At 53.9% G+C, this 24,034-nt stretch overlaps 1 protein-coding gene across 1 annotated transcript; it reads left to right on the top strand.

Moving 5' to 3' along the window:
• The first annotated feature begins 4,213 nt into the window (after positions 1 to 4,213).
• On the top strand, positions 4,214 to 11,881 carry CRYGN (crystallin gamma N). The gene is made up of 4 exons (XM_069462519.1): positions 4,214 to 4,234; positions 6,039 to 6,287; positions 7,982 to 8,127; positions 11,746 to 11,881. Exons 1-4 carry the CDS (start codon positions 4,214 to 4,216, stop codon positions 11,879 to 11,881), a joined length of 552 nt encoding a protein of 183 aa, XP_069318620.1.
• Positions 11,882 to 24,034: the final 12,153 nt, after the last annotated feature.

The raw sequence follows: 24,034 nt of genomic DNA, 5'->3' as shown, positions 1-24,034 counted from the left end.
ATTTACAGGTACACACAAAGTAAAAGTATGAAAACACAAAAAGACTTAATAAACACAAAAATCAGGAGAGTGAGTATCCTATCCCTATGTGTAATAATTTCTTTTTTCCTAGGAAAAAAATCAATTTGACATAAGTTTGGCAAAATGTTAAGATGTGACAAACCTTGTAGGGGGTGTTACTATAGTTCCTTATATTGTTCCCCGGACTTCTCTGTGCTCTAAATTAGCTAAAAAGGGGAGCAACTTGACAAAAACAAGAGTTGGGAAAAGGAAGACAGGCAAGCGGGTGGTGGATCAGGGTGATTTAAAACTCTTTAAATCTCTTCAGGCTGTAAAACTCTCCAACACTGAGCAGCTACTGGTAGTTCTAAGGTTATATGCTATTGAAGTTTTTTTAAAAGCCAGGACAGCATTTTTAGCCTTGCTTCATCTCCACCAGCATTTTGTCCCCAACTAGCAGAGTCATATGTGACTCACCTACTTCAAGGTACATTTTAACAGGGCTTCACTGAAGATGACTCAAAAAAAATGATCCTGAGAAATGACCCTAATGGTGAGGTTTGGTGCCCCTGGCATTTGCATATCATGTAGCTATTTGGGGAAGGGGTTTTACTTGGGCACAAATAGCTAACATGAGTCTTAGCAGACCCCTCCTCTGGTAACTGAATTGTGATGAAAATCCCAGGTGAGAATTGAGACATTGCATTGGGAACGGAGAATGCAGGTGAAAGTGGCAGAAATCCATCCACCTGTTCATTTTTACCAATTCTTCCAGTGAGGCTTGTGGCTGGGCATTTTTTCACGTATACTTTATGGAAAACATGCCAAATCCCTGCTCATGTTTTGAATTCTGCTCACATCACCTTTGTGGATTGTCTGTGGGCTCTGACCCTGGTGCAATAGGGCAAATACAAATAAAAGAGTAAGAAGCTCTTAAAACAACAGTGAGGGACCACCACCCTCCCATTAGAATGGCTGAAATCCAGAGCACTGACAACGCCAAATGCTGGGAGAACGTGGAGCAACAGGAACTCACGCATTTCTGGTGGGAATGCAAAATGGTCCAGCCATTTTGGAAGACAATTTGACAGTTTCTTACAAAACTAACATACGCTCAACATATGACCCCACAATTGCACTCCCTAGTATATGCTCAAAGGAGCTGAAAAATTATGTCCACACAAACTTATGTTTGTAGCAGCTTTCTTCATAATTGCCAAAACTTGAAAGCAACCAAGATGCCCTTCAGTAGGTGAATGGATAACTGAACTGAGGTACATCCGCATGGTGGAAAATACTCAGCACTAAGAAGAAACGAGCTCCCAGGCCACAAAAAGACACAAGAGGAGGCTGAAATGCACATTACGAAGTGAAAGTGGCCAATCTGAAAGGGCTCCTTACTTAGTTCATTCGGTGCTGCTGTCACGGAATACCACAGACTTGGTAATTTACAATGAACAGAAACTTACTGGCTTACGGTTCTGGAGTCTGGGAAGTCCAATTCCATGAGCCGGCATCCTGGCAATGGGCCTCCTTGCTTCATCATCCCACGTGGGAGGGCGAAGAGGGTGAGAGAGAGCAAGGCTCCATCCAACTCACAGCCTCAAGCCCTTTATCATGGGCATTAATTCATTGGTGGGGGTGGAGCCCTCATGACGTACACACCTCCCACTACGCCCCTCCTCCAACACTGTTGCACTGGGGATTAACTTTCCAACACTTGCTTTTTGGAGGATACATTGATCCCAACTATATGACATCCTGGAAAAGGCAAAACTCTGAGCAGGACAAAGATCAGTGGTTGCCGTGGCAGGGGAGGGAGGGATGAATAAACGAGCACAGGGGACTTTTAGGGCCGTGCAAATACCCCTCTTGGTCACGATGGATGTGTGACATTATACGGAAGGGGTGGTGGAACTCCAGCTCCTCATCTCAATAAATTGGCATAAGACAGATTAACAAGAGAAAAGCGCAGAGATTTATTTAATACAAGTTTGATGCGGCACAGGAACCCCCTACAGGGAAAGGAAGACCCAAAGAGAAGTTAGGGTCAAACACTTACATGCTGAATTGGACAAAGAATAGCAAGAAAAAGGAGCTAAATTATGCAAGAAGGCTTAAAAGGTGAGAGTTATTTTAACAAGGTCTATCCAGAATTCTCTGTCTTGACTTCCTGCCTGGTCCTGCTGTGGAATGTAGGTCCTCAGTTGTGACCCATGTTCCACAATGTTCCACTGTGGTGCGGATGTTGACCGCGGGGCAGGCGCGTGTGTCGGGGCTGGCGGTGAGTGGGAAATCTCTGCTTTCTGCTCAATTTTGCTGTGAACCTAAAACTGCTCTGAAAAAAAAATCTATATTTTTTAAAAGGCTTAATTTTCCCTGTTAAAAATAAGGGAAGAGGCTTTCTTTTCCTCCCTGTTCTTGCAGATTTCTTTCTCTGTCCTTTCCAAATGTGTTTAAATCTTTTTAATGGTTAAACAAGCCTCTTGCCAGTCTCACAGCTCAGGAATGTTTCCTCCGGGAGCTGGGGCCATCTCTTTGACGCATGGACACCAAGGGAGACAGCAGCCCTGCCCACTCCAAGTTGCAAAACCCTTCCCCAGTCATCAAGATACGAGAAAATTGGCGCTTTTATCCTGAAATCATGGACGTAATGGATTGCGTCTGCCTGGCTACGTGACAAGGCGAGCTGGTTCCCCGTCTTTGAAATCCCGAGGGGGTCGCCTGTGATGCACACCACACTCTGGCTTAATGCGTACTCGATAATAAGACTGTTTTCTTTCTCTTCTACCTTTGTGGATCGACTTTCTGGGCTGGCAGGAGATTTTGTTTTTCATTTTATGTCCCCACCAGGGCCCATGTCCAGAGACAGAATTGGGACGTGTGGCTTGGCGAGTGTGGGTGCTTGTGGAGGCAGCGCCGGGGGCTGTGGTGGGGGGAGGCTGACCTTAGATTCAAGGGTGACATGGGGTTCCAGTCCTTGCCCTGCCTTTGACAACCACCCAGAACAGGGACAAGTCCATCTCTCTGTCCCAGGTATCACATGACCACCTCTTCCTGGGCCTGAAGTGTGTCATCTGTGAAATGGTGAGAAAAATATACTTTCTGGAGAGTAGAGGAGCAACCCAAACTGCCCCCAAAGCTCCTCCTCCTTCCCCTCTGTGAGGACCCCCTGTGGAGCCCCCTGGGCTTCTCCTTTGATCTCAGAGCCTGGCCCCCACCTGTGCCTGGCTGCCTGTGTTCACATCTGAGCCCCCTCCCGCAGACGCAGCCGCCCTGGGGGCTGCACCCCCCGTGGGCTTCATGTTTGCTCTGCTCATTCCACAAACGATCTCTAAGCCTCCACCATTGCCAAGAACTTCTGTGTCCTGGGAAATTCTCCGGCCACGGTGGGGCTGCAGGATTCTGTAAACCGATCCTTGTCCAGGGTAGTCTGGCCTGTGCAGCAGAGTCAGGGTACGGGCACTGCAGCCTCCCAGCTCGGGGCAGTGAGGGTCAGGGCTGGTGTCACCTTGGCAGGATCTTCAAGGGGAGAGAGAGAGGGAAGGCATCCCAGGGAGAGGACCGCAGGAGCAAAGCAGGAGGTGGGGGAGACCTGGGGCTGCCCAGGGGTTGGGTGATGTTGGAGCAGAAAGCCCAGGGCGAGGGCATGGGGCTAAGACCAGAGCCACCGACAGAGCCCCATCCTGGGCTGTCTTCTTTGCCCCTGGGAAGCCTGGGCTCCATCCCTATCCAGAGAAATAAGTTGGCACCAATGTCAGACTACATGTGGCAGGGGGAGGTGGGGCGTGGGCTGGGGTGGTCAGAGAAGGCCTGAGGGGCAGGACAACGCTGGGAAGAAAGGCCACAGGACTGGACAGACACCCCCTGCCCCACTCCCGGGCAGTACCATGGCCCTGACACAGCGGGGGACAGCGGGTGGGCTGGGGAGGAGGGGTCAGGAAGACAGGCCTTGGCGCTGCCTGGGGCTGGCGCAGTGACCTCCCAGAGCACTCAGAAGACCTGGGCAGGGGCAGGGACACACGTGCAGGTGGCACAGGGTGGCCGCCAGGCGGTCCCAGCGGCTGGGCGGCCCCTCGTGGGCTTAGCACGCCTGACAGCACTAACACGGGCCAGGCCGGCCAAGCAAATCTTTTGTCCAGGGCGGCGCTGAGCCAGCAGGGCGCTGCCCGGTATAAACGGACCGGACCGGCGGGGACAGGCGGGTCGCACCATGGCGCAGCGCTCGGGGAAGGTGAGTGTGCCCCTCTCCTGTGCCACCTGCATGGATGCCGGCCTGGGATGGGAGTAGGAGGGAGTTTGCGGGGGCCCCACCATCACCCCTTGTGCGCGGGCATGGGGGAGGGGGCACACTTTGACAAACCTAAGCAAAGTTAGTTTAATTTCTTAATAAAATGGGGGCCTCGCAGTTGGCGGAGGGCCTCTCCGGTGTGGGTGGATAGGAGGGTCTCTTCTCCACATGCCCGCCTCTGGGGTCCCAACCCTGCCTCCCCTACCTGAGTCAGGAGCAGAGAGGGTGGCAGACCTGTCCCCGCCTTGGGGTAAGGGAGTCTTGGCTTGTCCCCACAGCCCAGGTCCTGCTGCTGTCTCTTCTTTGCCTGAGGCTGGTCTAAATGTGGCTTCTCCTGCTGCAAGATCCCGTCAGGGGCACTTGGGACTGGTTTTCTGCAAAATGTTGAGATTTGAGGGACCTTCCAATACTCTGGGTGCCCAGGTGTCCCCGAATGTCTCGGAAGCCCTTGAGCAGACCTGTCTCGTGCAGGGAGGGTGGCACATTTGCTGTCGCTCCCCTTTCCCTCGCGCCCCTGTCCTCGCTAATCTGCAGAGCCCGTGGTCTCCAGAGGCCGTGGTGAGAGCACGGCGTGGCAGTCTGCGCGCCCGGTCGGCCCCCACAGCGCAGCTGTACAGCAACCAGGGCGTCTGCCTCCCCCCGCGGCGTGCCTCGAGCCACACCTCCCCCGTGGGTCCGCAGTGCCTTGCTTCCCGCTCCTACCCCACACCCAGGCCGACGGAGCAGCCCAGGGGAGGGAAAGGAAGAGTCCAGAAAATCCATGGCGCCCTGGCTGACACAGCATCCATCCTATGCACATCCCCTGGCCAAAGCTGTGGCCACACCTCAGTCCACAGGGCCTGGAAGAGCACTTCCACGTTCTCCTGGGAGGACTCTAAACACTGGCAGAGCACAAATGACAAGTTACTGGGTAACAGGACTGTCCTTTGACAGGGTCCTTCTAGGGCCACAGTTGTTGAAACCCAAAGACTTATTGAATGGTTGGAATTTTAGGTTCCACTTCAGGAAGTGAGTTTTAGGGATTGTTATTGCTTCATGTTGTGTAGTTTGGGGACAAGGACAACCTGTCCGTGATACGCAGCTATGGGATGCTCTGCCTGAACTTCGGATGGGTTGATAAAGTTCCAGATCTGACACATGTCTGTTACCCAAAGGAGTGGCCTACAAAACAAACAGGGACGGGGTGACACTTATAAAGCCCTCTTTTGAGAATACCAATCCAGTGCCCGGCCATGACACAGCTTGGGCAGATTCAGCCCCTCCAGTTAAGGAGGCCCAACCCCAGGAACCTGACTTTCTGCAAAATGAATGTTGGGTATGACGATGGGGCTGTGGGTGTTTATTCTTTTGAAAACATTTCCTTTAATGTTATTATGAGTGTTATGTTTTAACAGTAAACAAAAATGAGTTTTCAAAATGCAGTGGAAGTTTGAAAAGAGCCCATTTGCAAATGGGCACCTAGACAAAGGGGAAACCCTGTCCCTAGATAGCTGCTGAACCGTGTCTGTTCCGTTGTGAGCTCCTGCGGGAGGGGAGGGCCAGGAGCTGGGTCTGACATCGCGCCAGCCATTCATACTTTCGCCCAATCAGCAGATAGCGCTGGGCACCTACCGTGCGCAGCAGGGCTGGGCCTTAGGGCCCTGAGAGTTGGGGTTCGGTGGAAGTGCTGGGCTGGGGCCCAGACACCAGCCTCCAACACTGAAGGCGGGAAGCCCTGACCCTGAGCTCTCCAACCCGGCCTTTCTAGATCACTCTCTATGAGGGCAAGCACTTCACGGGGCGGAAGCTGGAGGTCTTCGGGGACTGTGACAACTTCCAGGACCGAGGCTTTATGAACCGAGTGAACTCCATCCGAGTAGAGAGCGGAGCCTGGGTCTGCTTCGACCACCCCGACTTCCGGGGCCAGCAGTTCATCTTGGAGCACGGCGACTACCCCGACTTTTTCCGCTGGAACGGCCACAATGACCACATGGGCTCCTGTCGCCCTGTAGGAATGGTGAGTGGGCCACTGCCCTGGGGGCTGTCGAGGGCCAGGCCTGGCAGACATGGGACAAGGAATCGGGGAGTGCGGGGCTCCCAGCTTGAAGCTCTCTAGGATGACAGAGCCCTGCCCGGAGCCACCCACGGGCACAAGAGTGAGAGGGTGTGTGGGCGAAGTTGCAGGGGATGACAGAGCCCTGCCCGGAGCCACCCACGGGCACAAGCGTGAGAGGGTGTGTGGGCGAAGTTGCAGGGGACCCAGTGGGAGTGCCCTCGGGAGTCTTCATGCATGTGTCAGGAGACCACTTTGAATTCCTGATCCCAAAATCTAGCTAACCTTTCAATTTAAAATGCTGTTGAAATAGCATCAGTTTGGATTTGCAACTGGATGGGAGGCACTCAGCTAGAGTGCAGTTGATTTGAGCCTGGTGTGTCCACTGGTGCAGATGATCTTGTGGCACCTTCCAGAGCCTTCTGTGCTCTGGTGTCGGAATGGCTCGTGGAAGAAGCTGAAGTGTCACTGACCAGTGAGTGGAAAACCTGGAGGCAGAGCTGTTGAGTTACACAGGTGTGACCCAGGTGTGTGGGGGAGCAGCTGAGAGGTGTTGCCCTCCATGGCAAAGGACTGTTTGCGTCTAGTGGCCCTAGGGTGGGATTGGAGGAATGGGGTCTCCCCCAGGTCACCGGTACTAACTGACCTGCTGTGAATTCCGGGGGTTCCTCTGGGAAGTGGCTGATTGCTGAGCCTGCCCAGGCGGTGCCGGTGAGCATCTGAGGAATCTGGGGAAGGGGCCCTTCTGCGGGGGCCCCCTCTCTTTTCCACATTGGTTGCAAAACCAGCCAGGCTTTGACATCTCGAGCCATAAGAATGCTTTCTCAGTGTTTCCACCAGGCCATGGACATTTGGAAAAGAGGAATTAAAATGGTTGGCGTGGATCCTGCATAATGCTGTTTATATGAAACATACACTAGGTATCTTCCGAATGCCATTCTGTAAGAGCTGTCCTTGAGACCAGCTGTGACACAGACTCGGGCCCCATGGGCTTCTGCCCCCAGCAGGAGCTGGTCCCCCTCTGTCTCTGGGAAACACGGGGAATCGTGTGGGGAGATGTGTGCGCTGACCCTAGTGAACGATGATGTCAGGGCCAGCAGGGATTTCAGCAAGCGAGATCTGTTATTTGTTTTAGATTTTCAGCTTCATGTTTTAATAAAAGGTTCTATTACAGTTTTAAAATATTATCATTTGAAGGCTTGCCTGTGGCCTGCAGCCCAGGGCAGAGAGGTCAAAGCCTAGTGTCGGTGTGGCCGTGGCAGGAGTCCCCCAGGCTGAGTAGCAGGAGGGAGCCCAGGGACCCAGGCCCAGTCTGAGAGGGGACGCTGGCCTCTGGTCAGTTTTGCCCTCTCTGGACCTTGGATTCTTTAGTTGTAAAAAGAGGAGATTGGACTAGTTCGGTGGCTTTGAAACTTTTTAAAGTAATAGAGCCTTTTCATCCAACCACATCTCATGTGGAAGAACAAACACAAGTGCTGGGTGGAAGTGTGTGTGTTGGGGTGAGGGCACTCACTGGCCCCCCAGCCCAGCCCAGAAACTCCTGGGTGCCCGGAGCCCTGGATGATCAAAGCTCCTTCCTGCACGGGGCTTCTGTTTATGGGGAGTAGAACTCAGAGCATTTTCCTTCTTTCCTTCCTCCATTTGCTTGGGTCTTGGAGCATGGGGAACATTTCCGCCTAGAAATCTTCGAGGGCTGCAACTTCACGGGCCAGTGCCTGGAGTTCGTGGAGGACTGCCCCTTCCTCCAGAGCAGGGGCTGGGCCAAGAACTGCATCAACGCCATCAAGGTGTACGGGGATGGAGCGTGAGTAATGGCCCCGTGGCTGCCGACCCCAGGCCCAGCAGGGCCCTTCACAGCCAGGTGTGGGGAGGCTGCCTGCCGAGCGCAGGGCTGGCAGGTGGGGTGGGCAGCATGCCCAGTATAGACTGCAGAGCTCGCCCCTGAACTGGACCTCTCTGCAGACCCCACCACGCTGACCTCCCCAAGGAGACGGACATCGGGTGGCTCACTCTGGTAGACAGAGAACAGCTGGGGGGATTTTGCCCAGGCCCAGAAGGGCTTGTCTGCCCTGCTCCAGAGCAGTGTCAGAACCCTGTGCTGCTGCCCCTGCACACTCAGGTTTCCTTCTGACCAGCCCAGGGGCAGCCCACACGGCCCCGCTTGCCCTTTGCAAAGCCGTACTCCGAGCACTTTCAAGTTGGCCACCTCTTTATTCTCTGGACCACTCCATGGGGTAGATACCATTGCACCCATTTTACAGAGGAGCAACCTGAGACTCAGAAGGTCAACTGGCCCCAGCTGTGAGTGGCACAGCTGGGACTGCAGCCAAATCTGTCCCTGTTCTAAAGCTGGTGACTTCCCAGGCCTAGCCCCCTCCCCTCAAAAGAAGGGTGCCTCCCCGTGCATGGTTGGTCCAGGAGACTGGCTCCTGTCCAAGCAGCTAAGGAGCCATGTGCCTTCTATGCTCCGGAAGTTCAGGTCAGCCGGGGGACTGAAGGCAGACAGAGGCCGAACCAAGGCAGAGCTATGTACAGTTGACCCTCCCTATCCGTGGGTTCCGCATCCGTGGATTCAACCAACCATGGATCGAAAATATATATTTTTAATTTTTGTGCTGAACAAGTACAGACTTTTTCTTGTCATCATTCCCTAAACAATACAGTAAAACAACTATGTATACAGCATTTACATTGCATTAGTTCCCATAAGTAATCTAGAGACAATTTGCAGTACAGTCAGTTCTCACTTAGCCTGGTCCACAGGTTCTTGGAAGCTGCAACTTTAAGTGAAACAATGTACAGCAGCTCCTCGAGTAATATCCTTTGGTTCAACATCATTTCATAATAAGGTTAATGAGAAAAAAAATGGTTTTGTTATACGGCATTTCACTTAAAGTTGAAGTTTCCAAGAACCTATCGACAACATTAAGTGAGGACTTATTATACACGGGGATGTGCATAGGTTATATGCAAATACTGTGCCATTTTATACCAGGGACGTGAGCATCCAAGGACTTGGGTATCATGGGCGGTCCTAGAATCAGTCCCCTGTGGATGCGTAGATGAGGAAGGATGGCTGTGTCCAGGCCACCTTCCCCTGGGTGGGCTCCCGACCTGCTGTTCCTCTGTCACTCTGGCTCACTCCAGGATCCTGGTTTTCACTTCTGCCTTCCTTCTGCCTGTTTCTCTGCCTTTTCGAAATTCCATGTCTGCCCTAAACTGATGGCACTTGGGAGTCCAGGGGTAGATTTCCAAAACAGCAACTCACCCTGGAACATTTGCTAGCTAAATCGTGTCTCGGGAGGCCAAAGTCATACCTTTGTATGGAAGATGTCTGAGACCCAAGACACACGCTCTCCACCCCCCACCTGGAGACTCTGGGGCTTGTTAGGAAAAAGGAGGGGAAGACAGGAGCTCACATCTTCAACTGTGGGGGCGTATGATCTCCGTGAATCCCCACCTTCCCTGCGCGGAGCCACTGGGCAGGACGTCGCCAGAGGCTGCAGGTGGTGACTGACTCCATGTGAGAGCCCCCAGTGTGCTCAGCCTGTGCCTCCTGTGACTTTAACTCTTCAAAAAAAATTTAAGCTCTTGCCAAGGAGAAGCTGCCTGGATGGTGACACCCCTGGATCCCCTGGATCTGGATAGTGGCGTGTCCAGGAGGCCCCTCCACCACCTCCCACATGCCCAGAGTCATTTCCCTCTGGGTCCCACATCCGCTCAGGAATGACCTGTTGCCTCTGACCCGTGTCCTGGAGGGCACTCGGAGGGAAATGCCCTGGCATTTCCGCCACCCCCATTTCCCACCCCCTGGGAAGGCGCAATGCTAATGTGGATAGGCCATGCCCTCCTCCCGTCCTCTTTTTTCTTTCTTTCTTTTTTTCTTCATTTGACTGTATTTCCCTCTGTTGCCCAGGCTGGAGTGCAGTGGCACAATCAGAGCTCATTGCAGCCCTGAACTCCTGGGCTCAAGCGATCCTCCTGCCTCAGCCTCCTGAGCAGCTGGGACTACAGGCGCGTGCTACCACACTGGGCTGATTTTTTAATTTTTATTTTTTGTAGAAAGGGGGTCTCCCTATGTTGCCCGGGCTGGTCTCAAATTCCTGGCCTCAAGTGATCCTCCATCCCAAAGTGTTGGGATTACAAGCATAGCCACCGCTCCAGGCCCCTCCTCTTTTTGTGTCCTCCCAACAGCCACAGCCAGGACAAGGGAGGGGAGGGTTTGCTGGGGATACCCAACCAGTTCCCTGCCCCGTCCTTTTGGGGACACCTGTGAGAGCTCCAGGGCGGTCCAGGACACCGCTTGGAGTATTTCCTGCCTGCCACCGGGTAGGGAGGGATTGGTCTAAGCCTGAAGGGCCACTGAGGCCCCAGCTGTGGCCGTAGGTGTGGAGGTAGGGAGGCCCTGGGTGGGTGTTCCTGGATGCGGGGGCCCCAGGCTGCACCAGGCCTGCTCCAGCCCCCCCAGCAGGTGCTCCCTGCTCACTCCCATCCTCCACCTCTGCCTTTTTATTCTTGTCCCCTGACCCTTGAAGCAGCAGACCCTGCCAGGCACCAGGTGTGACAAGCCACGCTTATGTCTGAGATGGTGGGGGAAGGACGGGGTTGGGCCAGCCCCTGCTCCCAGCTGTCCTGAGGTCTCTTCCGTGGACCACACTCCCCTGTCCAGGCAGAGGCCACTCTTCCTCCTGGCCCCTCCTCTTCCCTTCCCCGCCCCTCAGACCTTCCGAATTACCTGGGCCAGCCCCAGGGCCCCCTGGGAGGGGGCAGGCCAGGGGCCTGCTTGCTGCTGCCCCCCCCCCACCAGCACTGGCCTCCCAGGGGCTCCACAAGGACTTGTCCTGTTTCTGCTCTCTGGGTTGCTGGTGCCGTCCAGGCGCTCAGAGCTGTGGAAGGACCCACCGGGCGCCGTGTCCTGCCCGCAGCCCAATTCCCACTGGGGTGCAGCCCCCACAAGGCAGGAGAGGGCAGGAACCATGTCCCTCTGACTGACTTTGGCACCTCCCATACCTGACACAGTGCTGGGCACACACGTGGGAACACGGTAGCATTCGTTGAATGAGTGAATAGTAGCAGTTGGTCCCCAGTCTGTGCCAGGCCCCCTGCCAGGTGCTGGGCTACCCTCTGTGCAAGACGGTCCTTTCAGGGAACAGAAGGGGTGCGGGGCAGGCAACGGCAGCAGAAGCACATCCTGGACTCACTCCTTGCCATGGAGTGACTAAGTGGGCAGATACCGGGCATCTCCCCCCAGCACTGACCCAACATGGGGGTGGGGAAGGAGGAAAGCCAAGGGCACGGCCTGGGCGCCCGGTGTCCGGAGTGAAGGGGAGCCACCCCGGGCGGGCGGGGGTGCGGCTGGCTCTTCTGTCCTGCGCCGGGTGGCATGCCAGCGGCCACCTGACCCGCCCCTCCCCGCCTCCAGGTGGGTCCTGTACGAGGAGCCCAACTACCGCGGCCGCATGTACGTGGTGGAGAGGGGCGACTTCCGCAGCTTCTCGGACTGGGAGGCCCACAGCGCCCGCGTGCAGTCGCTCCGCAGGGTGGTCAACTTCTTCTAGCCAGGCCCGCCCGCCCGCCTGGCCGGGCGCAGCCCTGGGGACAGGAGGGACCCTGGGGACGGGGACCTCGGGACTGCGGACAATAAAAGTCCTGACAGCGGAGCGCTGAGCGCCTCGGAGTGCTTCCTCGGCCCCTCGCCGTCCCGGGGCAGGGGGGTGGCCCAGGGAGGCGGGAGGGGGGCGGGAGGAGGAGGGGTGATGGGGGAAGGGCGAGCACGGGGTGGGCCGGAGACACGATGGGGGCGGGGCGGGGCCGTCCCCTTCCGGGCTGCAAGTCTCCGGGACTCAGCCGCGCGCGGGGCCACCGCGTCACGTGGCTGCGCGGGCGCCAGAGACCTGACCCAGGGGTCGCGTGTCTGCATCTCGGAATTTTTATCCTCTCGGCCCTCCTTGGCCTCGGAGTTTCTAAAGGAGGCCCCTCTGCAAGGATGGGATGGAGCAGGGCAGCCCGCCCCCGTCTGGACGTCCTGTAGGAGAGAGCACTTGGGGTGGCGGGTGGGGCTGCGTGCACAGGGGGGCTCGCACCTTCGCCCCGCGCCGCACCAGGTGCCAGTCTCCAGGCCGCTGGGTCTGCCTGTAGGGGGTGGGCTTGGATCTGCAGGGGACACCTCCACCCGGGGGCAGAGAGAGGGAGGAGCCCGTCCTGGGAGGAGACACCCGGCTGGGAGTAAGCTGGTCCACGCCCCAACACCACCCGGCCTACGCCTCTGCCCGGCCGCGCTCCCCGGGGAGAGGAAAGGCACCTGCAGGGCGAGCTTGCTGGTCACTGGGGGTAGCCCAGGGAACTGCCCCCAGGTATCCCCCAACAGAGTCCTTATGGAGACTGCAGATGTAGGCTGCTGTCGCCGTGAGGACGCCTCGGCGATCCCGGAAAAGTAACACGTGGAGTCCTTTGGGCGTCTGCGGAGGAGCAGGCAACGGGGCCTGAGGACCCGGCTGGTGGCCGCAAGGACCCAAGGATCTCTGCTCCCGCCTGGCTGGGCCACGGCGGGCCGGGGGAGTGATAGAATCACCCACAGCTCCGTCCAGGGTCAGGCTCGGGTCCAGCCTCTAGCCCCCACTACGATTCCTGGGGGTCCGCAGGCTCCCCCGCACTGACAGTCCCCTCCCCCTCCTCACCACACATCTTGCTCCAGTTTTTTGAAGGGGATCCTGACTGGGAAGCACCCCTCCAGGCTGGCCACTGTCCTCAGGACCCCATGGGAAAGTACGTGAACCCCGGGACCAACACTTGAGCCGGAACTGAGACTTGTTGACACGCTTAGGGGCGAGCAATGGAACCGGGAACTGAGAGAGGGAGAAGAGGCCCCTGGAAGGCAGGCACCAATCGCAGGGACTGGATCCCGCTGCAGGGCCTGAGTGTGCAGGGGAGGGGATGGCTGTTCGGACCAGTGGGGATACCCATGTCCCAGTTCCTGGGGTATCCCCCAACCCGAACCCCATCCCCCGCTGAGACAGAAATGGAAAAAGGAGGATCATTAAGGATCATCCCATTCACCCAGGACACTGTCCCCACCCAGAGCTGGACAACAAAGATGTAGGAGCCCAGTGAGTGCTGTGGGACCCCACCCTGGCTGCCCCAGAATCAGCGAAAGCAGAGTCAAGACATGACGTCCCTAGGCTACCACCCCCCACCCAGGAAAGGGGAAGGGGCTCCCATTCTGCCATTGGGTAGAGGGGTCCACAAAAGGCATGTCCTGTACCCCAAATGCCCCCTGCCCTGCCTCCTCTCTCCTGTGAACCACAGAGAAGGGAGCCCTCGAAGCCGCTGCCGCTGAACTGAGGACTGCCAGGTGAGCGGCTCCCCCCAGCCGACCCGCCTCTGAAGGCTCAGACCGAGGGCTGGGGGACTCTGCAACCAAACTGCAACAGGCCAGCTACCTTTCCTGCGTTCAAACCTCTGAGCCTGGAACCAGTCGACATTTAAATGTACCATCACTGTTTCTGACTCGGGAAGAGTGTTCATATGAAATCATGCCCTTGTTTTTCATTTCTCTGCCAGTCTGTCCAGGGAAGTGGAGCTTTCCCTGCAGGCCTCTCTGCCGAGGGCAGGCCCTCCGCACCCGGGGCCCGGGCCCTGTCCCTGCACAGCCAGCCTCTCCTGTAACAGCTGTTCAACCCACGGCCCCTCAAACCTCCGTGGTGCAGCGTCCAGCTGGCCTGGGGCCTCTAGGATGGCGCGCTCCTTTGCCAGTGTTGATGACGATATTAACACACATTATTGAGCAGGGATTTTTGTGCCAGGCTCTGCAGTAGGTGATTTTACTTATGTGCAATAACACCAAGATTATGATACACTATTGTTATCACCACTGTACAAACGAGCAGAGCCGGACGCAGGCAGGTGAAGCAGCTTGCCCCAGGTCCCACAGCAGTCGGCATTCAAACCCCAGTCTGCCTGATCCCTTTCTCCACACACTCGACTGTGCTGCACCACACCTTTGTGTATGTAGGTATATTTGTGCCATGAACTTGGAGTGAGCCAAAAGCCTTTCTTGGCCTCAGGTCCTGCTCTGGGAAATGGGTGCAGTCAGCCAGACCCATGAGAAGGTGCCGTGTGAGCGTTGGTGAAGCAGGAGGAGCAGCTGCAGTTGCACCGAAGAGGTTAGTCTGCCGGCAGCCCCAGCCTCCCTCTGTCACTCGCTAGGATGTGACTTTGGACAAGTCATTCCCCTGTGCCTCAGTGTGGTCAGGCGCACCGTGGGGATAACAATACCACCCCCTCGTGGGGAATTAACCCCCAGGGGATTAAATGAGACCCATCACCCCGCCAGCTCCCTCCGGTTCCCTGGGAGTAGGGGAGCAGCCAGGCTGAGCAGCCCTTCCAAGCAGTTCCAGAGGCTTCTCCCGAACTCTTCCAGGCTCCCCAAGGACTAGCAGCACCTCATTAACTGGTGATTTAATGCTTCTCCAATCGGCTTTGTGCTCCTGGGTGACCTCCCCCTCACCCCAAACCCCTGGTCCCTAATCTGTCAGCAAATCTGCTTTTCCTCAGAAAGAAGAAAAACAAGATTCCCACCAAAGTACTTGTGGGCAGGCTTGTAATTTATCTGAAGTCGGTCCAGGGGGTCGGTGGCCCGAGGATGGGAGCCTCTCAGAGCCACACATGCTTCACATATTTCTGTCTCCCTCGGTGGTTTGGAAAGCTGGGCCTTTCACAGAGCCTTGCCCACGTGTCCTCCGCCCCGGGACCCCTGCCATGCCGGCCCCCTGCTGACGGGACCCACATGGGCTGTTTATCAGGCCCAGTCTGACCACAGGAAAAACATTCCCTTTGAACGCCCACCCCCAGCCCCCACCCCCAAGGATGTTCCTCCCTCCAGCTGCCAGCCAGCTCACGGCTGGGCCAAGAAGTCTCTGCTCCCCCTCCCCACCCTGGGCCCGCAGTCCCCTGCCCCCCAGGGGTGCCTGCTCCCCCCTCTGCCCCAGTGGCCACCACATTCTTGGCTGGAACCTTCCTGTCTCACCTCTTCACCCCACTGGAGAGGACCCTCCTTTGGAGCAGGGGCTGTGCCCTACCTAGCTTGGTTCCCCTCGAGAAGCCACAAGTTTCCAATCAAAACCTGTTGAATGAGTTTGAGACCCCCAGGAATGCCAATCCCCCCCAACCCAAAACCAAAACAAACAAAACACTTGTTGAATGAGACCATCTAAAAAATTTAGCTCCAGAGTTTTAGCCAGGGAGGTGACAGCGTTCTGGAGGCAGGTGGTGGCGATGCCTGCACAGTGACGCGAGGGTGCCACTGAACCGCACGTTTAAAAATGGCCAAGAAGGTAAATTTTATGTTTCGTGCATTTTGCCACAATAAAAAAAAAGTTTAGCTCCTTGTCCCTGAGGTGCTCAGGACTGTCGGGAAGTAATTTTGTGCCTACCCTCCCTGGCTCCTGGGGGACTGTGTGGGTCTCACCGGCCCGACACATGCCCCACGCCTCTGTCTACCTGAAGAGGCTGCCAGCATCTCTGCCCGGGAGGCGGGAATGCACGCGGAGACCTCCTTCACCAGCACGGGGCCTCACCCACCTCCCTGACACCCAGAGAAACTGCAGTTCACTAGTTCACGTTGCCAGAAATCTGGAGACTGTGGGAATGAAGTTTGAGGGTTCTTGGCCAAAGGAGGAGGAAGAGGATTCTGGCTCGGACGGGGGTATTGATAAGACGGTCCTGCACTGTCTGTGCTGGCTTGGGGACTGCGTCTGTTTTCTGACTATTTGCTGGTACAAACCTGATGCCATTGAGGTGACATGGAAAGGTTTACAGAGGAATTGCTTCTAAGACCGTGGGAGACAGGAACTCTGCACTGAGTCCATTGCTGTGTACCTCCCACCCTCACCCCCATCGGGAGGAACCCCCCCCCCCTTGCCACAGGAACAAACTGGAGATGGGAGCTCCAGAATCTTCCAAAAGGCCTTGCTGGCTGCCATGGAGTGCTAGCAGGCGGGCAGTGGTGGAACTGGGTCCCAGTCTCTGAGGGGTGCGAGGATGCTGGGGGCTGGGGCAGGAGTGGAGCTCCGACCGCAGGGAGTGGTCTCATCTTCCAAGATCTCAGGCCGTGGGCAGGTACCCCCCAAAGTTAAGTCAGTAATCCACCAGTGTCCCCTTTATTTGTAGACGCAGGAAGGTTGAGAGAGGCCTGACTTGAGCCAGCGTGCTGGAGAACCACGGCCGACCGTGACACTCCCAGTCCCGGACCAGTGACTGGCGCCCTGTGGATGGGAAGACCAGGCACCCTTGAGGAAGGTCCCTGCTGTAAGTCACATGTGCATTCTGTGACTTCTTAGCTTTTAAACATCAGACCTTTGGTCATTTCCTCAGATAAATATGCATGGGGACACCTCGGGGGTCTGCCGCAAGAGTGTTTATGAGGATGAACAGCAAGATGTGAGGGTCGGGGGTGGGGTGGGGGAGGTTACGCTCTTGGCGGGAACCCACCCTTACTTCTAGGCAAGAAAGTGTGGCTGCTGCGTAGTGAGATCTTGGAGCTGTGTGGACGTAGGTTCAAATCCAGCCTCTCACTCATGCCGATGGGGAGAGTTGCTCAACTTCTCTGTGTCTCTGTTTCCTCACTAATGAGATGAGGATGTTAATTGTGCCTCTTCAAAAGGGTACTGTGAGGGTCACTTAAGATATTTAAAGCACTTGGAGGCCGGGCGCAGTGGCTCAAGCCTGTAATCCTAGCATTCTAGGAGGCTGAGGCTGGCGGATTGTTTGAGCTCAGGGGTTCGAGACCAGCCTGGGCAAGAGCGAGACCCTGTCTCTACTAAAAATAGAAAGAAATTATATGGACAGCTAAAAATATATATAGAAAAATGAGCCAGGCATGGTGGTGCATGCCTGTAGTCCCAGCTACTCGGGAGGCTGAGGCAGGAGGATCCCTTGAGCCCAGGAATGTGAGGTTGCTGTGAGCTAGGCGGATGCCACGGCACTCACTCTAGCCTGGGCAACAGAGCCAGACTCTGTCTCAAAAAAAAAAAAAAAAAAAAAAAAAAAAAGATATTTAAAGCACTTGGAACAGGGTCTAACCTGTTCTCCGTGTTCAGTCAATATTGCTACTTTGACTCCGATTGTTAACACAGCCAGAGCTAAGGGCTAATGCAACACTAAAGTCACTGTTTACAGGCGGGACCACCAAGGACTCGGGCCTCTCAGGAATAAAGGCTTGGGTCACTCCACTTGGCCAAGAATCTCACCCGGAAGACGTGGGTCACAGAAGCTGGGGGAACGTGAACAGCTAATGGGGACAGGAGACCATATACACATCACAGGAATAAGGCCAGTAGCCTCCATCTGTGCTTCTTGGCTTGCTGTGTCATGTACATGTTTTAAATTGTCTTCTCTTTGTAAGCAGGGTGGGATTTTGGTGTCAGATGTTATTATTTAGCCCAGACGTTGCAGAATATTAAACCAGTGTCTAGATGGGAAAGGGACATTACTCAGAGCTCTTGGACCCAGAGACCAGTGGTCCTGTCCTATCACTCTGGAGTACGGAAAACGGGGTGGGGGGCCTTGGATCGTCACCCACTGGGAAGAGGGAATTGCGCTTGTGACTCACTTGGGACCATTACACTGTAGAGCAGGGCACTTTTGGAATTGTGATCGTGGAAACACGAGTGTTTGCGTGTGAACATCTGGCAGCCAAGTGAGACTGTAGCGAGTGATCTGTGGGGTCCCCTGACACGACGGCTGTGGTTCTGACGGGGCTGTGGCCACAGGGTCCTGACCCCAACCAGATTAAACTCAAGGGGAGTCAATGAAATCCTCTCTCCTTAGAAGTTCAATCTGGTGCGAAATCACACCGGACAAGAGGGCTGGAGCCCGTCAACTCACAGCAGCATTGCGGAGACAAATGCCCCAGGTTCTGGCTGCTGAGCCCCCTGGCATGTCCCTCGAGTGTCCTTGTTTAAATCTGCACATTCATCGCTACCTTCGCTCACTCCATTCCCAGTAAACCCGATTTTCTCATTTAAACTCACTGAACTCATTTCTTTCCCCACAACCAAAGGACCCTCACTGATTCCCCCTCGCTCCCGCTTCCTGCCCCGGCCAAATAAGGGCAGGTGTAGGGCTGGTGGCTTCGCAGGCCCTGGCTGCCCTTAGGCAGGACACGAAACTCATCTAAAATGCCCTGTGTAGGACTGACAGCCTGAATGCTAATTAACCTGGTTCAGGATCCACACAAAGAACAAGCAAAGGCATCATCTTGTGGGCGGCTGGAAATCTGGAGTGAGCGAAACAGATGCTCCTAGACAACGGGCTTCCCTCCTTGCGTCACACGCTCACACACACACACACACACACATGCACACACTTGCACTCACACCTACACACTCTCACACCCACTCACACTCACACTCCCCCACACAATCACACACCCACACACGCACGCACTACTCTCTCCTTAACCAGGATGCCTTACTGTTTCAGATGAGAGCAAAAGCCCCTCACGAGACAAGTGATGCCTACGTGCAGAAGGTCCCAGATCCCCGACTGGGACAGGAAAACTGTGCCAGGAGCCAGGAGACAGGCTGACAGCTTGCTTGTCCCCGTCCTCGGAGAAATATACTGAGAATGGTGCACACAGTTCCTCATGAATTTTCAGGGGAGAGGCTCTTCCCAGACCTTCGCCCAAGATCTCTGTCTTTAGGGAAATTCAGCAGCATTGGAGAGAAAGACAGTAGGACGAGCCTTCTCTGTCTTGGGCACAGAGGAACCAAGCTGTCCTGCTGAGTCTCTACCATTTGGTAGACAGGTCATTTGGACTTTGGGGCACAACAGTCCTGAGACCTTCTGCTCACTAAATGAGTGACCTGTCTACTTAACCTCAATTGACCTCCATTTCTTCATCAATAAAATTGGAATAATATGTATCTTAACAAGCTGTTACGGAAATGTAAAATTATTACACAGGCCAGACGTGGTAGCTCACACCTGTAATACCAGCACTTTGGGAGGCCAAGGCAGGAGTTCGAGACCAGCTTGAGCAACATAGTGAAAGCATATCTCTACAACAAATAGAAAAATTGGCTGGGGATGTTGGTGCACGCCTGTAGTCCCAGCTACTCAGGAGGCTAAGGCAGGAGCATCACCTGAGCCCAGTACTTGGAGGCTGCAGTGAGCTGTGATGCTGCTGCTGTACTCTGGCCTGGGCAGCAGAGCGAGATCCTGTCTCAAAAATAAATAAATGAACAAACAAACAAATAAATAAAGTTATTACACATGTGAACTAAAAATCCTAAGCTGTTTGCTAACTGAATGGACCCCTCTCAGCCAAGACGGCCCCAGAAACACCTTAAAACTGAGTTTCCAGCCATGATGGGATAGAACTAAAGCACAATTACATGCATCTGCTGTCCCTTCATGAATATTCATGACTCCTCCTATAGCTTGTTGAATATGTATATTTGACTACCTTGCTCAGTATAAAATCCTGTTCCTTTTGTTTCCTCTTTGAAGCACTCCTGCCTGGCTTCTGGCTGGGAGGCTTGGCTTCCCAATCTGTTGGAATGGCTGCCCGGCAGGTTGCTACCCCTTATGAGAAATAAAGCTCTTCTTTCTCCAAAGTATGGACCTCACTAATTTTTTTTTTTTTTTTTTTGGTTAACACACATTGTGCTCAGCATAGTGCCTGCTTTATAATTTTCACTTAATTATAGTGAAATAATATAAAAATTCTTTTCTTCTTTTAATTTTAAATTTATTCTTTTACTCTCTTTCAGGTAGATAAGGCAAGGAATACTTTTTTTTTTTTTAGAAACAGGGTCTGGCTCTGTCCCCCAGGCTAGGGTGCAGTGGTGTCATCACAGCTCACTGCAGCCTCAAACTCCTGGGCTCAAGCGATCCTCCTGCCTCAGCTTCCTGAGTAGCTGGGACTACAAGCGTGCACCAGCATGCCCAGCTAATTAAAAAAAATTTTTTTATAGAGATACAGTCTTATTCTGTTGCCCATCTGGTCTTGAATTTCTGGCCTCAAGCGATCCTCCCACCTTGGCTTCCCAAAGTGCTGGGATTATAAGCCTGAGCCACTGCACCTGTCCTAAAACTATAGAGAGAGAGAGAGAGAGAGAGAGAGACAGAGTCTTGCTTTGTTGCCCAGGCTAGAGTGAGTGCCGTGGCATCAGCCTAGCTCACAGCAACCTCAAACTCCTGGGCTTAAGCGATCCTCCTGCCTCAGCCTCCTGAGTAGCTGGGACTACAGGCATGCACCACCATACCCGGCTAATTTTTTCTATATATATTTTTAGTTGGCCAGATAATTTCTTTCTATTTTTTCAGTAGAGACGGGGTCTCGCTCTTGCTCAGGCTGGCTAAAACTTCTTATCGCATAAGAATTTTTGTTCATTTAATGTTCGAGGAGAATAAAATATGTAAAAAGGCTTCTGTTGGCCTTATAAACTGTCGCTTTCCCATTGGTTTGTGGTGACCAGTGCAGAAGGCCTGATTTTACATCTTTATAACCTGTTCCAGGCAAGACGCTGGTAGCGTGTGAATGGGTGGTTAGTTTCAGGCAGTTACTTGCAAGAGGAATGAGCAGAGTTGGCCTGAAGCCATAAGCCAAAGGCAGCTGCTGCCTGCATGGTGCAGTCAGGGGATGGAGAAGGTTCTTCTGTCCCCAAATATTCCTCCCTCTGCCTTGTAAAGGCTGAAAATCCTGTAAGCAGGGGAGAAGCTTATTCCCTACAACAGCAAAGGGAAGCTCAGCAATTCTGCTTCAGGAAGCACAAGGTGTGGTATTTCCAGAGCAGAGCCCTCAGCCACAGCGGGGACCTGTGCCGGGGCGGGTGCGGTGGGCAGGGGGCTCAGGCCAGACCCTGGAGGAAGGAGCAGCAGCCTGAGAAGGGGTCTTCTGACTGCATCTGCCAGGCCTGAGGCTGGAAGTCCTTCCCACAGGGCCACCAACAAGCGTCACCTGCTGGGGTCTGAACAACACCTAGAACGGAGGGAAGGAGGTGAAATGAGCACATTTTGCTTTTGTTGTTAATGGCTTTACTGAGGCACAACTGACATGGAACAAACTGCACATATTTAAAGTGTCAAATCTGAATACATCTTGACACGTGCATACACAGTCAATTTAGTGAACATAGCCCTTTCCCCAAAACACAGCCATCTACCCAAAAGTTTCCTCTGCTCCTTTGTAATCCCCACCCCTGCCACCCGCCCGCTCCCCTCATCCCCAGGCAACCACGGGTCTGCGTTCTGTCCCCACAGACCAGATCTGCGCCTGGCATCTTTAACGACTCTGAGACCCATCCGCGGCCGGCCCTGCGCGTGTCAATACTTCATTCCCACTCACTGCTGAGGAGTGTTCCGTTGTACTGACAACCGTCACGGAAACTTACATGTGAGTCTCCGGGGGGACACACGCTCCCACTTCTCTGGGCAGACAGGAATGGACAAGTCATGTGGTAGGTGCACGTTTAACTCTTTACGAAACTGCCAAACTCTTTTCCAAAGTGCTGGTACCATTTTATAGTCTCACCACCAGAAACATATGAGAGTAACAGGCGCTCAGCATTCTTGCTGACAAGAAATGTTTGGACGATCAGTCGTGTTCGTTTTAGCCACTCTGACAGGTGTGCGTGGTGTCCCCTTGGGCATTTGCCTAAGGACGAGTGAAGCTGAGCGTCTTCCCCGCACCTGCTGGAGAGTGGCCTTGTGCAGCTCTCCAGGGCTCTCTCGCCTCCGCCGTGCTGTCCTGCCGACTCCAGTCACTTTGGTCTCCCCGGCCACTCGGTTGTGTCCTCAACTCAGGAAGTTCACTGGGCTCCATCTGGGATCCCCTTCCTGCCCTGTGGTCTGGAAATTCTCTCAAGGCAGTACACTGGGCCAATCGCAGGCTCACCTCATTTTTTTCCTGTCTCCCAGGGATTACTGACCATACGTGCCTGATGTCTTGAAGACAATTGCTGCATATATTCTGCGTGTTTGTTTGGGGGCTGTTTCAGATAGGAGGTGGGAGGGTCCATAAGTCCTTATTACTCCATCTTGGCCAGAAGTGGAAATCAAAGCTAGAGAATTTTGAAAGCTTTTTCAAAACTGCATTCCCTTTGCCTAGTTAGCCTTTGACACTTCTCCGAAGTTGCCAGGAAGAGGCTGTGGGGAGATAAAGTGAAAATTTGGAGGGATGTGATGTTTACCAGCCGGCTGCTTTCTACAGAACAGCCCTGTCCTTACTAACACGGCCCTGGGCAGAGACCCAGGAGAGACACGGACATTCTAGTCCCACGTGTGGGGACCACAGAGAACCCTGTGCATGTCCCAACTCTGGACCTCCATCTCTACCCAGGGCCAGGCTCCATGCGGCCTGGCTGCTGATTCGAGGGGCCGGCAGCTAGAGGCAGCAGCCAGGAGTGGCTAGCTTTCTTAAGATGAGCAGATTTGGTTTTCTAAAGCTGTGTCCTTTTTAATTTGCCCTTTTAATTTGAACCTGACTGCAATGGACAGTGACCCCTTGGAGCCATGTTGAGAGAATGCTGTGCTGGGTATGAGACGTGAGCTGTGGGCCAGCTCCCAGCGGGGCTCAGAGACTGGGGGGCCCAGAGACTGGAGGCTCAGAGACTATGGGGCTCAGAGACAACTGCAGGACTGAGAGACTGCAGGGCTCTCTTAATGTCTAGCGCTGGCCCCATCCCCCTCTGGGCTCTGGCCACGCTGACAGTCCGGGACACATGTATACACACAGGGTCCACATGGCCATGTAGTATTCTCCAAACATTAATAACTTTACTTCTCTGATCATTGTTCTCCAAACATTGATAATAGTAGTAATAATGTCTGGGCTTCATAAAGCCTTTTTTTAAAATGGCACAGTAAGTTTCATGTGCGTGTGGCAGAATACCCACAAAATTTACCAGCATAACCATTTTAACCAAACAATTCAGTGGCATTAAGCACATTCACAATGTTATGCAACCATCACCACCATCTAGTTACAGAACTTTCTCATCACCCCAAATGGAAACCCAGTACCCAGTAAGCAGTCGCTCCCGGTCCCCTCCTCCAAGCTGCTGGCCACCACGGGTCTGCTTCCCGCCCACATGGATGCGTCCGTGCTGGGTGTTTCATATAAATGGAGTCAGGCAGTGTTTGTCCTTTTGTGTCTGGCTTCTTTCACTTAGCATAACGTTGTCTAGATTCCTCTACGTTATGCATGGAGCAGTACTTCATTCCTTTTGTAGCTAATATTCTCTCGTATTTTATTTATCTTCTTGTCTGTTTGACAGACACTTGGGCTCTTTCCACCTTTTGGCTATCGTGAATGGCGCTACTGTGAACATTCCTTTCCAAATTTTTGTTTGAATACCTGTTTTCAATTCTTTTGGGTATGCACCTAGGAGTAGAATTACTGGGTCATATGGTAATTCTGTATTTAACCTTATTGAGCAACCACCAAACTGTTGTCCAAAGCGGCCGCACCATTTTACATTCCTACGCAATATACGAGCGTTCCAATCTCCGCATCCTTGCCAACACTTGTGATTTTCCATTTTAAAAATTATGGCCATCCTAGTGGATGTGAGGTGCTATTTCAGTGTGTGCGTGCGTGTGTGTGTGTGTGTGTGGTTTTTAAAACACATCTTTATGGAGATGTAGTTCACATACTGTAAATTGATCTGAGTGAAGTTTTTTCAGTGTTTTTTTAGCATATTCACAGA

The sequence above is a fragment of the Eulemur rufifrons genome, chromosome 29 (assembly GCF_041146395.1).
Source record: "Eulemur rufifrons isolate Redbay chromosome 29, OSU_ERuf_1, whole genome shotgun sequence".
Taxonomy (NCBI): Eukaryota; Metazoa; Chordata; class Mammalia; order Primates; family Lemuridae; genus Eulemur; species Eulemur rufifrons.
Note: the sequence above shows the minus strand (reverse complement) of the source record. Positions and strands in the feature narration are given on the sequence as shown.